The sequence below is a fragment of the Myxocyprinus asiaticus genome, chromosome 4 (genome assembly GCF_019703515.2).
Source record: "Myxocyprinus asiaticus isolate MX2 ecotype Aquarium Trade chromosome 4, UBuf_Myxa_2, whole genome shotgun sequence".
NCBI classification, from domain to species: domain Eukaryota; kingdom Metazoa; phylum Chordata; class Actinopteri; order Cypriniformes; family Catostomidae; genus Myxocyprinus; species Myxocyprinus asiaticus.
In genome coordinates this window covers 27,383,111-27,398,487 of record NC_059347.1, presented here as the reverse complement: position 1 = coordinate 27,398,487, position 15,377 = coordinate 27,383,111, and the positions used below count along the sequence as shown (strand labels likewise).

Sequence of the window (15,377 nt, the reverse complement as noted above, 5' to 3'; positions counted from 1 at the left end):
AATGGGTTCTTGACTTCCTGGTGTTTAACCTTGTTAACATACAGGAGATAATTTCAATTGTAGGTCAAGGAGTGGGAGCCACCTCCAGAATTATGCAGTATTTGGCAAAGACCTTATAACTTTGTTACCATTAGTTTTATCAACATGGGAAAGAGACCACTATACCAGTCGCACAGAGACCTCTTAAATGATATCAAACACATACAGTTGCATTCTTTGTTTTCATGTTATTTGTTATATTTTTTACATATAAGTCTTATGTCTTTATGTTGGTCCAGAGCTGTTGAAGGGGAGAAGGGGAGAGAGAAGGGGGGGCAGCAAGGTGATTTGCAATTTATCACACTGTGGTGATATTCAGGTGTAGATTTCATCAAAAGGCGATTTGCACTTTATCACACGTGGTGATATTCAGGTGTAGATTTCAGCTTTTGTGAGAGAGTTCTATGACGTTGATTCTCGCAGAGTTCTTTGACTTTTAGATGGAAATGGCGCCTTTTGGTTGTAGACATTCTGGTGCCAGCCTTACAACGGTCATGCTGAAAGGTGAAAGATCTCTTCATTTTCAGCTTTCTAGCAGACTCCAGAAGGTTCTGTGCCAAAACTGACTGGTACTTGGAGCTATTCATGATTCCCACCACCTTCACTAAAGCCCCAGTTCCAGCTGAAGAAAAGCAGCCCCAAAGCATGATGCTGCCACCACCATGTTTCACCGTGGGTATGGTGTTCTTTTGCTGATGTGCTGTGTTGTTTTTGCGCCAAACATACCTTTTACAATTTTGGGCAAAAAGTTCAATCTTGGTCTCCTCAGACCACAACACATTTTTCTACATGGTTTTGGGAAACTGGATATATGTTTTTGCAAGGCTTGGAAGTTTTTTTCTTTTTTTTTTTTGTGTGTCAGAAAAGGCTTGGTTTTGCCACCCTGCCCCATAACCCAGACAGATGAAGAATACGGGAGATAGTTGTCACATGTAGGGAGCAACCAGTACTTGCCAGAAAGAGATGCAGCTCCTTTAATGCTGCTGTAGGCCTCCTGACAGCCTCCCTGACCAGTTTTCTCTTTGTCTTATCAATTTTGGAGGGATGTCTTGTTCTTGATAATGTCACTGTTGTGCCATACTTTCTCCACTTGTTGATGACTGTCTTCACTGTGTTCCATGGTATATCTAATGCCTTGGAAAAAAAATTGTAGCCTTCACCTGAGCGATACCTTTCAACAATGAGATCCTGTTGATGCTTTGTAAGCTCTTTGTGGCCCATGGCTCTTGTAGTAGCATGCAACCAAGAAGATGTCAGAAAAATCCTACAAGAACAGCTGAGATTTATTTGGACTTTTATCAGAGTCACTTCAGGTGAAGACAGGTGTGTACTATTACACATGAGCTTGATGACTGGTTGATTCTGAACAGCCACATACCCAATTATAAAAGGGTGTGCACACTTATGCAGTTAAGTTATCCTAAGTTTTATTTATTTTTTCTCTCTCTCTGAAATGTGTCACTTTGTGTCATTGCATAGCCCCATATATAAATATATATATATATATATATATATATATATATATATATATATATATATATATATATACATATATATACAGGTGCATCTCAATAAATTAGAATGTCGTGGAAAAGTTCATTTATTTCAGTAATTCAACTCAAATTGTGAAACTCGTGTATTAAATAAATTCAATGCACACAGACTGAAGTAGTTTAAGTCTTTGGTTCTTTTAATTGTGATGATTTTGGCTCACATTTAACAAAAACCCACCAATTCACTATCTCAAAAAATTAGAATATGGTGACATGCCAATCAGCTAATCAACTCAAAACACCTGCAAAGGTTTCCTGAGCCTTCAAAATGGTCTCTCAGTTTGGTTCACTAGGCTACACAATCATGGGGAAGACTGCTGATCTGACAGTTGTCCAGAAGACAATCATTGACACCCTTCACAAGGAGGGTAAGCCACAAACATTCATTGCCAAAGAAGCTGGCTGTTCACAGAGTGCTGTATCCAAGCATGTTAACAGAAAGTTGAGTGGAAGGAAAAAGTGTGGAAGAAAAAGATGCACAACCAACCGAGAGAACTGCAGCCTTATGATTGTCAAGCAAAATCGATTCAAGAATTTGGGTGAGCTTCACAAGGAATGGACTGAGGCTGGGGTCAAGGCATCAAGAGCCACCACACACAGACATGTCAAGGAATTTGGCTACAGTTGTCGTATTCCTCTTGTTAAGCCACTCCTGAACCACAGACAACGTCAGAAGCATCTTACCTGGGCTAAGGAGAAGAAGAACTGGACTGTTGCCCAGTGGTCCAAAGTCCTCTTTTCAGATGAGAACAAGTTTTGTATTTCATTTGGAAACCAAGGTCCTAGAGTCTGGAGGAAGGGTGGAGAAGCTCATAGCCCAAGTTGCTTGAAGTCCAGTGTTAAGTTTCCACAGTCTGTGATGATTTGGGGTGCAATGTCATCTGCTGGTGTTGGTCCATTGTGTTTTTTGAAAACCAAAGTCACTGCACCCGTTTACCAAGTAATGTTGGAGCACTTCATGCTTCCTTCTGCTGACCAGCTTTTTAAAGATGCTGATTTCATTTTCCAGCAGGATTTGGCACCTGCCCACACTGCCAAAAGCACCAAAAGTTGGTTAAATGACCATGGTGTTGGTGTGCTTGACTGGCCAGCAAACTCACCAGACCTGAACCCCATAGAGAATCTATGGGGTATTGTCAAGAGGAAAATGAGAAACAAGAGACCAAAAAATGCAGATGAGCTGAAGGCCAATGTCAAAGAAACCTGGGCTTCCATACCACCTCAGCAGTGCCACAAACTGATCACCTCCATGCCACGCCGAACTGAGGCAGTAATTAAAGCAAAAGGAGCCCCTACCAAGTATTGAGTACATATACAGTAAATGAACATACTTTCCAGAAGGCCAACAATTCACTAAAAATGTTTTTTTTATTGATCTTATGATGTATTCTAATTTTTTGAGATAGTGAATTGGTGGGTTTTTGTTAAATGTGAGCCAAAATCATCACAATTAAAAGAACCAAAGACTTAAACTACTTTAGTCTGTGTGCATTGAATTTATTTAATACACGAGTTTCACAATTTGAGTTGAATTACTGAAATAAATGAACTTTTCCACAACATTCTAATTTATTGAGATGCACCTGTATATATATATATAAATTCAATAACTGTCCAGTAAGTGAAAGGATAGTATTTGGGGTAAAAAGCCCTCCTGTTGCAGGGGCTAAAGGCCCCTATTAAACACATTGTTTTATCCTAATTAGGGGTAAACAGTTTGGTTATGAAAAACATTCAAAGTGGGCTCACATTGACTGATCCAATCACAATGGAGATTCATTCGTTTATAGAATACTTGAGATGTAATGAAATGTAAAATGTGATCGAAATGATACACCCTTTTCTGAAGTGGTTATTTTGAATAAGCATTATCTTAATTTGTTACTCAAAAATGCATCTTGCTGTCTTAAAAGTATTCGCATACAGTAATTTGACAAATTGTGCCCTATATCTATTGCCTCAGTATCTACACTATATCAACATGAACCCAGGTGTGGGGTAAAAGGTTCTCTCGCCACCTTTTAAAAAATAATAATTTTATTCAAAATAACCTACTGTTGTTATTTCTTTTCACACTAATTGTGTTGCTCCATCAATATTCAATGAAAATACATGTATTTCTTGAATCTTGACACTTTGTGACCAGAATTAAAGCTAATTTCCCTTAAGGTGGGCCTTTAGCCCCGTTGTATCCTATACCTAGGCCGGCTTCAACAGGAAGTAAGCTGGTTCTTATCTATATAACTGAATTGTATTGTCTTTACTGTAATGGTTTCTCAGACTTTAACCCAAGCTGCAGAATATGTTGGATCAATATATCACTGACATATTTGATGAGGGTTTTTAAAGAAAGAAAAAAAGGGCATTTTTGGAAACACTGCATGTCATAATATTCCAGGTTTTTTTTCACCATACCTGCTGTGATCTTCTGGAGAGATGAAAATTAACATGGAGAGCTGTTATTTTGCTCCAGCAAAACAAAATGTGCTATTTGTTTATCTCTTGGCATGTTGCCATTATATGGGCAGTAACTAAAGCAGACAAGGCCATTCTTACAAGAAATATAAGGAGATGGCCTTAAACCTGATGTGTGTAATTTTTTCAATGTTAAAATTCTTTCTCGTATTCCAGATTAATATCAACTACAGTATAAGTAAGCCATTTACATGTTGATTGACCCAAAAAGTGTAAACACTGTGGCTCTGTGGCACAATCAAAACATTCCTCTGTTTGTTTGAGCGACCTATCCACCCCAAGACAGCAACATTGGCTTAACCAATGCTGTGAGTTTTCTGAAATCTGTTTGAAAACAGTATTTTTTTTCTTTTTTCCAATTCCATTTGCTGATGCTAGTGGCGCAGAAATTACACACTTCAGCTTTTGTTTAAATTTTTTTAAATTGTCTAATTTTTGTTGCTAAAATGGAATAAAAAGCCTCAAGATTTAGAATACTGGGAATTTAATATTGTTCTCGGTTTACAAAAAGCAATCTTCTGATACAAGTAGGTGTTCTACTGTTTAAAAAAAAGCTAATTTGAAGTTTTCTGTCCTAACTTGATCTAAAAAAAAAAAAAAAGAACTTCAACGTAAATCTCTATTTCTGATATTTCTTGACAAAGGACAAGTATTCTTCCACATCATCTTGGGAGCCCACCACAAAGGGAACCCTCTGGTGCAGTGTCTCCGGTTTAATATCAAGGATGCGTTGAGTGCCAGTTGTGGCTATACCTCCAGCCTGTTCGATCAGGAAGGCGATGGGGTTACACTCGTACAGCAACCTCAGCTAGAGAGAATGAAAGACATGAGAAAAAGAGAACTGCAAAATCTAGCAAGTCATGTTTCACTGATATGCCCATCAATACAAGTTCAGTTTGATCAAATTCATTCAGTACACTAATCTGTTAGCACTTATCATAGTTTTATCTTGACTTTAAAGTCAATATGCTTTATTTTCTCACATCACTGAGAAACACTGAACATTTTTCTTGTTCAGTCACACCTGGTTTATATATATATATATATATATATTATTTGTGTAGAAAAGGGAAACTGGACTGTGTAAATATGTATTCAATTTATACAGTACAGCACTTCTTGAGTGGCAGCATGGACTGTAGATACTATATCCAGGTCACAGCTTTCCAGCTCTGATTATTCTTAGTATGCATTTGCACATGAGGTATAGCCTCATGTTATATGTTTATAAACTGCCATTGTTATAAGTGACACAGTTCTAGGTCATGCAAAATGACTGTTTATCTGTTATCAGAATATGACCTGCCTGAACCTGCTGTAAACCATAAAGTAATCTACAGTATACAGCATACAACACAGAAGAAGCTAATGGATTACTGAAGTATACAAATACATTATGCCAGAGTGACCTAGTCTGCTGGGAACAATCATATTACAGATTAACCCTAACAACGTATGCTTCATAGAACACCTTGTTGTAACATGATGATGAATGACTATTCTGTATCAAAAAATATCCTATCATTTTAATAGTGAATTTTGACGATGAGATTCCACATTTTGTCCTAAGACTTTTATAGCACATAAACTAAAAATAATCATGTCGTAAAACACACAGAATGACTTACCTTTCCTTTTGGACTCTTCTCATTGGCTGGGTACATGAAGATGCCACCATAGGCAATGGTGCGGTGCACATCAGATACCATAGAGCCAACATACCTGGCACCATACGGGGCACTGCCATCCTGTGAGACAATCACATTTGAGTTTAAAACATGTGTTCAACAGTATTTGAATGACCACTCAAACTTTGTTAATATATTTGTACTTTGCCTTAGATACTGTAAGATACTTAGAAAACTTGTACCACAGTTTGTAAACTAAAACCAGGGTTCTCACACCTTTTGTCCAATGAATTTCCATGACTTGTCCAGTCATTTGTGGTTACTGTATTTAAGTAATTTTACATTAATTAAAGGTACACTTATTTTTTCCCCATTAAAAACGTTTTACCCCTAAAGAAATGAATTGTAATTTTGAAACATATGTATAAAGTCATGAGCACTCACATGAGATTAGGACTCTAGTCATATCAGTAACCTTATAAAAGCTGTTTTATTCTACATGGGACAGGGGCGCCCTCATGGAGGCTGCCATTTTTGAATCACATGACCGGCTGAATACAACTCGCTTAATCTCAGTAACTGTCTTGTTATTGGACACTTTCACTCTTGGGATTAAATTAATCATGGCTGATTGTGAATAGTGAATTTCTACATTGGTACCTGAAACTGAAAACTATTGATTTTAAATGATGCTGCATCCACAACACTAGGTGTCAGTGTAAATCCAAGATGACTCAAACAAAAAGTTACTGAGTGCACCTTTAAAAATGAGTAAACATCATTATTAAAATTACTTCTCAATATTATTTTAATTATTGTAATTATATTAATATATAATTAATTAAAAAATTAGATTGCTTTCACAAAGAGCAACATTTAGCTGAATTAAATGTTTTAATTCTAAGTATAACAAAAACAAATGATAGTCACTAAATATTTTGTTTTTCCTTTTAAAATGTTTTATAAATTTCCATGACCTTTCCAGGCCTAAAAATCAAAATTTTAAAATTCCCTGATATTTCCAGATTTTGCATGACCATGGGAACCCTGTAAAAGAAAAGAAAAAATGCAGTGACAAAAAAATGGATACACTTAAAATGGATGTCTATGGGAGCAATAGTTTGTACGTTGTTTCTATTGCATTTTTTGTTTGATATTACAAACAGAGGTCTGAATCATTTTCTGTGGTAATAGACAGTAGTGCACAGATACTGTCCGTACAGCTTAACTTGTTTTTAACTGGGAATATTCCTTTAATGACATAGTTAATGCATTACTGTAAATGAGAGCCAGAAAGCACCATAGATTTCACAAGCGTTTCAGTACTAAAAAGAAAACAGGAAGTGTGACAGGATCCAGGAAACTGAAACTCACATCTGTCATGAAATGTACAGTAAGCTTCGAATGTCTTTTCCTTGACAAAAGATATAAGCAGTCACAAATATCCAAAAATGACCAAAGGAGATGAATGTAAATTTGTGATACTATTCTATGATATAGCCAAACCCAGCTCAAGCAATGACAATATGACACCAGTGCTATACAATCTGCACTGGTGCCCCCCAGGGATGTGTGCTCTCCCCACTACTCTTCTCCCTCTACACCAATGACTGCATCGCCAAGGACCCCTCTGTCAAGCTCCTGAAGTTTTCAGATGACACCACTGTCATCGGCCTCATCCGAGATGACAATGAGTCTACATACAGAATGGAGGTTAAACAGCTGGCTGTGTGGTTCAGTCAAAACAACCTTGAGCTGAACACGCTCAAAACGGTGGAGATGATTGTGGACTTTAGGAGGAACACCCCAACACTGTCCCCCTTCACCATTCTAAACAGCACTGTGGCAGCAGTGGAGTCATTCAGGTTCCTGGGCACTACCATCTCACAGGACCTGAAGTGGGAGACCCACATTGACTCCATTGTGAAAAAGGTCCAGCAGAGGTTGTACTTCCTTCACCAGCTGAGGAAATTCAACCTGCCACAGGCGCTGCTGATACAGTTTTACTCAGCAGTCATTGAGTCTGCCCCCCCCCCCCCCCCAAGAACTATACACTTCCAGAGTGAGGAAAAAGGCTGGAAAAATCACTCTGGACCCCACTCATCCTGCCCACTACCTTTTTGAACTGATGCCTTCTGGCCGACGCTTCAGAGCTCTGAGCACCAGAACCGTCAGGCACAGGAACAGTTTTTTCCCTCAGGCTATCCATCTCATGAACAGTTAAATTGCCTCATTGAGCAATAACTATGTGCAATACACAGTTTAGTCTTTCTTATATTTATCCAACACATCCAGCCTCTTCTGCCATTTCATTCCAATATCATATATAAATCATATATAGGGGCAGTGGTGGCTCAGCGGTTAAGGCTCTGGGTTACTGATCAGAAGGTCAGGGGTTCAAGCCCCAGTACTGCCAAGATGCCACTGTTGGGCCCTTGACCCAATCTGCTCCAGGGGCCAGCCATATCATGGCTGACCCTGCACTCTAACCCCAGCTTAGCTGGGATATGTGGAAAAAAAAGAATTTCACTGTATATGTGTTTAATGTGTGATAATTATAAAATTATATAACAGTCATTAATATGGAGTTGATAATACTCTACTGTATATACACAATTAGCAAGTTTTCAATTTCAAAATGCAAATAACTGAAAGAATTGTATCTTTCACAGTCAAAAACTTTCTGTCTCAGTCATGTTTTTCTTTCCGTCTTATCACCATCAGACTGCACATCTTGAACAAAAAAAGAACACAAATCCCTGGAAAGATCAGGCATGAGGTCATCTTTCACTAACAATACAATTAGCTTTTAATAATTAACCATGTGTTTACCAACTGACCCATGAAATATCCATACTCGGCTTATTTTAAGTACACATTGTACCCAGTTTCCCTCTAGACTTGTGATTAGTGGTGTAACATGAATGAGCTGTCTGCTGAGTCTATACATTCCATATTGTCATGGGTCAGAAAACAGAGCTGGACTCTTTCTGCACATGAAGTCTCTCATCACTTTTCAGGATGTAACTTAACATCAGCTGATGCTGAGCACAGCTTTGCTTATGCAGTGCACTGTCATGCCCGGTTCTGACCTGTCAGCACGCATTATTCAGTATGGGATTAAACCGAGCGATCTTCGGGCATGCTGAACATTCTCTGTTCTGTTGCAGCTTGTCAAGACGAACACGTGAGTCAGGCTGCTGGATCACATGATGTTTGTGGTACAAAAATATCGTCACGCGCAATCAACGGTTTGAGTTATTTGGGATTATATCTGATCCTGTTGTCACATTTAGCTCGTAAAATCACAGTGCCGAGCAAGGATAAAACTTTCCCCAAAAACAGACAAAGCAACTTTATTTAGCGCTATTTTATCTGTTATAATTGCATAAAACCCACCTTCGGGTATTTCTTGTGCTTTAAATACTCATCCACTGCAGGCTCAAAATACTTAGCATTGCCCTCGTTGATGCTGTAAGTCTTCCCCTTTTTCTTGATCTTCACATTTCTGTCTGTCAGAATGAATTCGCCAATTGCCTGATGAGGAACCACATTAGTCATTTAAAGCATGCGCAATATAAAGCATTAATTCTTATATTTAAAACTAACCCGTTAAAACAGACCCATTTACCGACATCGGTGAACAAGCGAGGAAATCCCCAACACTACGCCTAAATTATTTTAATACATTCTTTCTTGATTCTTCTTCTTGAAAACATTGTTAGTGCATATTAAATGTCTTGCATTATTATTTTTTTCAGCTCACATTTTCATAAAGAGTAAATTTGAATTAAAATCATTTAATTAACAAAATAATCTTCTTTTTCTTGTCGTCCTCGTTATTGTTGATGAAATATAAACACCCCTTAACATTTTTGTCATTACTTTCGTTAACGAGATTAACACAGAATAGGACAGTTTTCAAACAGCATCTTTAGACCTTTTTCACACTCCGGGTTTTTGAAAGCGGAAGTAAAAGTTTGCAGGGTAAACTTCGACAGTGGTGAATGAGGATCACAGCAAATATTATTTTCACTTACTCATTTGCTCCAAGAGTAAAAGAAAAAAAAAAACACTATTACATTTGAATGACTTTCCAGAAGAGAAAAAAAAAAAATAAAAAATAGAGAGTGGTGGATTAAGAGAAGATGACAAATTTACTGTCAATCTCTGTCATAGAAACCCCCTCACGGCGGTGGTAATTCATTTTTTAAAACTAATTCCAGGGTAATATAACACAAAGCATAATGTTATACATTTACACTCAATATTTAAAAAAATGTATAAAATAAAAACTTTTGCGAGATTTACGCTGGTAAATAAGGCGGAAACGCGTCATCACAGTCGATGAAAAAGGTTTCAGGTTACGGCTATGCGTTATTTTTTCCCACCCGTATTCCGGCAACTTCCCGCGATTGATATAATTAGACGTCAAATGATTGGACGAAAGTGATCTATACGTCACCAGCTTGACGACGCCTTCTGATTGGATGGTTATCTTATTCCACCTTCTGACACTTTCTTTGCCCTCCCGACAGTAGAAAAACTGTTGTGTTTTCCTTTTTATTAAAAGTAAATGGCTGAATAAATGTACTGGAAAGAAAATCATTAGTTATACGTGACATTACTTTGTCCTGAACAATAATGAGTGATATGAATACGAATTTTATTTTTATTTTTTATGTCAAACCGATTTTGCCTGGCTCCCACATTTATGGTTTCACTGTATGCCACATATAAGAATATAAAATATCAAGGTAACCATCACTTCCCATGAGAGAATATGTATTTGTTTTATTATTTATTTAATTTTTTATCATTATTATTAACTGTTTCAGACTTTTCTGAGAATGCTGTGGAAAAGAAATCGATCAGATAAGCATAGAGCAATTGATGGTAAGCACATATAATACTGAAAATATTTCAAGGTAATTTTATTCAATTTAAAGCATTAATTTAACTGATTTAATAATATATTTAGGCAGATGCAATATCATTTTAAGACAGCAAAGTTGTAAAACAACATTTTTAATTCATAGTTGACTGTGTATTTCTCACTTTTCTGTAAGATAAGAAATATAAAGTCTTCAATTATTTCTTAACATATTCCTACAAACAGAGAAATATTTTAGTCCTTGTTCTACCGTAAATCAAACATTGACTTTCACTTAGTAACAAAATGACTTAAAAATTGATCAGTTTCTCAACCACATCTATCATATCGCTTCATTAAACCACTTCTATTCTGAAGTTATAGAAAAGAAGTAACAAATTATGCTACATATCGTATATTGAGCTGTATGGAATATACTATAATAACTTTTCTCCCCTATTATAATATTAATCGACAAAGCTGTAAACAACTTATTTAAATGCATGTGAAAGTTTTGTCTTGTCTACTGTTAACCATTTAAAATTCGCACTGAACTTCGAACTTTGTGGTTGTTTGTTTTTCTGCAACTTACACGATATGATGTCCCTCTGTTTACTAACACTATATGAACGACTTCTCAACTGACCAATCGCAGACCGTTTGTAAGGTGCTCTTAATAGCCAATCAGAACGCAGGAGGCGGGATCTGCCAGAATACGGGTGGGAAAAGAATAACGCTACGACTATCGGCACGTCACTCAATAACAGTGGGCGTCACCTTTCAAAGTAGGACGTCCTCTTCCATAATCACCTTCTCTGACGGAACCAATACCTAAACTACTGTTACGGTTATTTACAGCATTTATTTCGGCCAAAATTTCCCTAACATTTTCTATATGGGTTCAAACTGATTGTCAACGTTTTGGTTGGCAACTTCATCTGCAACAGTTAACAAGAAATCTTTTATTGTACCAAGCTAAACTAAGTAAACTCACTGTCATTGAGTGATGTGCCGAATCTGCCGATAACTGTAACCCTGAAAATGAAAACGAAAAGACATGAAGCTAATGCTTAAATGAAAAATCAACTCAAAGATGGCTAAAATGAAAACTGATGAAAGCTAGTGCTAAAATGAAATACAAGGGACATTTATTGATTTATTTAGAGAATTAATGATTAGTGATTTAACAGTTTTTAAACTCTTTTTTACTACTATATTTATTAAATAAAACAAAAAATAAAAAAAATTATTGATTTAATTTTGAGAAATATTGCCGTCTGTAGTTTCATAGTTGTACCTTCAAATATGGTTAATGTTCCTCCTTATATGGACAAGGAGGAAACCCTGATATCAGATATTTTAAGCTATTTTAGCTATTTTAATACTCACACTGCATGTAGGCCCTTCCATCATTATTCATTATTCATCTATTCTCAGTAGATTTTAACTGTGTTGTGCTTACTGGATCCAGCATGAAGAAGTTAACTCCAGCTCCTGTGCTGAGAGCCACTAATGTGGCGCTGCCGTAAAGGGCATACCCTGCACACACGATCTGGCTACCTGGCTGCAGGGCATCCTGGTCAGTTGGATCTCCATCTGAGGCCTGTATCAGGAGAAAAAATAGAGTCAGCGCTGGCCTAAGCTAGCTAAATAAAATATTTGATGTTGAGGCATAAAATTATAAATAATTGATAGACTGATTGTCCATGTTTAATCATATCTGTACTGATACATAATAACCCACAGTAAACTTTCATTTTCATCGTGTGATAATTTGTGGGTTTTAACAAACATCAAATTGCTGTTTCATAGCTACATAAAAAAGGTCATTTATTTATTGTCTGTGAATGGTTGTTCCTGTTAAAACAAATCAACAAAATGCAACTTGAACATGCATGCCATCATTCAACAAGCTCAATGACGCCACTGTACATTGTTACTGCAGTTTTGTACAATAATATGCTACTACTGCTAATAATAATGCACTGATGGCATCAAATACACTTAAAAGTACTAAATATGTTGTGACCAAATGAAAAGGAAACTGAATAAATAGAATAAAATGTCATATTAAGTCATATTGCATTGCTTAGCCAATATTTGTCATCAGGCAGGGTCAAATGAAGTCAGCTACTGTACCTCTTCGATCTGAATGGGAAGGTAGCACAAGAACACCAAATATCAATCAAAGCCATTTCACACAACGCATGACAGAAATCTATATGATTAGTAGCCTATTTTGCATTTGCTTATGCAGTTCTCACATGCATCAAACATTAGGCTACACCTGCAATTCACACATACAATTCCAAACTAAAGTGTAAAAGAATCATCTCGGCTAAAACACTATGGATGCATTACATACTCACCCTTTTGTAGATGGCAAAGATGGTGCCTATGGGGGCCAAACAGTCAATGTTGGAGGAGCCATCCAGAGGATCAAAACAGACTACATATTTCCCCTATGACACACACACCAGCTTGAATTGAGTTTACAGCCAAAGTGAACTGGCGACCTCATGTGGTAATTATCTAAATGTTCTCCAGTAAAGATGCATAAGTGCACAGATACATTTGCCTGTCACAAACTGTTTACAGTGCAGTGATCGTTCATTTTGAAACTAAATACATTTTATAAGCTGCTATTTTTTTAACCAGACTTGTAACTTTATGTTAAGTACATAGTTTATAAAACTTTTTCCTCATTTATATGCACATTTTGAATGAAAGAGTTTCTGACTACACTTTATCCAATAATAGGCTACTCTCTCTCTCTCTCTCTCTCTCTCTCTCTCCAAGACTACTTGAACTGAAACTGAAAACTGAACCCAGTCCAAAATGATCAGGGATTAAAGACTTTTGAATTTACGTTTTAAATATCAGAAATGTCAGTTATTTAGCTTTCAATAAATAAAGTCACAACTATATAATTAAATACAAATGACCATTCATTTTATTAAAAAGTCATCTTTTGGACATGACCACAGTATGTACCTTTTTATTGTAAAAGATGTGGCACACCCCTCCATTAATATCTGCCATTTGCCTGGCAGACCAGCTCTGAAGTTTCATTACAACATTAAAATACCCACCTTTGTAAGTAAAACAGAAGCAATTTCACTAGTGGTCTGACTTTTGGGCCCCACTTTATACTCTGTTCCTTCTCCATTTGGTTCACTTTGGGCATTTCTAAGTGCTCATTTGTGAACATGTTTTGCAATATCAATCCAGTGATCATACCCTTTTCTCAGCAGGGGTGATGATGGCATCCTTGTTCTCTTCAGAGACCAGCACACTGGTGCCATAAGAAGCCTGCAGCATGTTGATGATCAGATCATTGGAAAGCACATCCAGCTTCTTTTGCTCATCACCTGTGACATTTACTTGACCAGCAAGGCCTTGACTGTGGACCGTAAAGCCAGAACATACTAATATTCTAATAAAAAACATTCCTCTTTATTTTATTAGAGACAACACACATTAATATATATGAATAATACATATACATGATAAAACAATAATAACTACACTTTAATACATTATAAATGATTATGCTGAAGAAATAAACAGCCCCAAATGTAATGTACATTAGTGTGGTATATCTTTACAAAGAAAACTATATTACTATCTCCTTAGTAAATCCAGCTAAAATGTTAAAGTCCTGGGTGATACTCAAAGAGTTCATTGTATTAACTGTAACTGTATCTAAAACTGTAAGTGTGTCCATTTGACATGTTTTATTGTCAAAATAACATGTTTTTTATTGACATGTTATATGACGTTTATATTTACATGACATATTCTTTTAACAACAAACATGTTCACAACAGAGCTAAAGCACATTATTGCTTCATCTTAAAACTGCTAACCACTGCTACTGTTATCATAATGCAGAATTATAAAATGAAACTCACAGGTGAACAAGTCCAGCTTTCCTGACAGCAGATGAAATAGCTTTGACTGCTGTTAACATGGAGTTAATGAGCTGCGTAAGTTCTCCTGTGGCCCCTTTTGCCTTCCGCCCGGTCTCCATGACAAATCGCGTGAGGGTCCATACGTCCACATCAAAGACAGACTGATCTGACATCCTTACAGTATCCCAGTGTGTGAGCAGTTGGAAAGGCAGATACTAAATGACTGCAGAGACACTAGGTAGTCTTTTTACGTACACAGAGAGTGGATAAAAGCCAAGGTTATATCTGTGAAGGAGATCAAGTGACAGTAGTGTATAGTCTGAATTCTAGTAGAGCCAGAGCTCAACGGACCCAACTTATAAAGCACACTCATGACATTCAACTAATTATTTATGTTCACTGTTGGCCCAACATATGCTGAGGGGTTATGAGGTCATGGGTCATGAAGCAGAGTGATCATGGAGAAAAAACATTTTATGAGGATTACGTCCCAATGAATTTTGGAGGTCTGTTAAATAGATCAAATAAATAATTTTGTGTGTTTATTTGGATTTAAATAGAGTGTTCATAATGTGTTCACAACAAGTCAAACCAAACCTAGATACTTTACTAAACACATCAAACACATTTGAAGAAAATGCATACACAGTATGTTGTTCATGCATTATATTTGATTTACAGTTTTGAAAAGTGCAGTTAACATGCTTTCTTAGACCTTTATTTAAATTTGAATCCTCTAGAGGCACTTAAGCTCAAATATTTTTATGTGTGTAGACACCATTCACATCATTAAAAAGATTTTGGCAGTTTGGCAGACCTATTTCCAAACAAGCACATAATCTATTACCTCCTGCATTCTCATTGCCTTAAAGGAATGTTCCGGGTTTAATATAAG

At 36.7% G+C, this 15,377-nt stretch overlaps 1 protein-coding gene across 1 annotated transcript; it reads right to left on the bottom strand.

The window, feature by feature from the left end:
* Positions 1-4,534: 4,534 nt before the first annotated feature.
* On the bottom strand, positions 4,535-14,818 carry LOC127436636 (fructose-1,6-bisphosphatase isozyme 2-like). The gene is made up of 8 exons (XM_051690886.1): positions 14,483-14,818; positions 13,809-13,971; positions 12,938-13,030; positions 12,708-12,716; positions 12,031-12,171; positions 9,095-9,232; positions 5,696-5,815; positions 4,535-4,875 (listed from the first exon to the last, which is right to left on the bottom strand). The coding sequence occupies exons 1-8, from the start codon at positions 14,653-14,655 to the stop codon at positions 4,687-4,689; spliced, it is 1,026 nt and encodes a 341-aa protein (XP_051546846.1). The 5' UTR covers positions 14,656-14,818; the 3' UTR covers positions 4,535-4,686.
* Positions 14,819-15,377: the final 559 nt, after the last annotated feature.

Bases quoted from the DNA above. Each gene is read 5' to 3' on its own strand.
- LOC127436636 (XM_051690886.1), bottom strand. From the start codon at position 14,655: ATGTCAGATCAGTCTGTCTTTGATGTGGACGTATGGACCCTCACGCGA. The intron at 13,031-13,808 runs GTATGATCACTG...TGTGTGTCATAG, and splicing joins TCACCCCTGCTGAGAAAAGG to GGGAAATATGTAGTCTGTTT. The intron at 4,876-5,695 runs GTAAGTCATTCT...CATTCTCTCTAG, and splicing joins AGAAGAGTCCAAAAGGAAAG to CTGAGGTTGCTGTACGAGTG.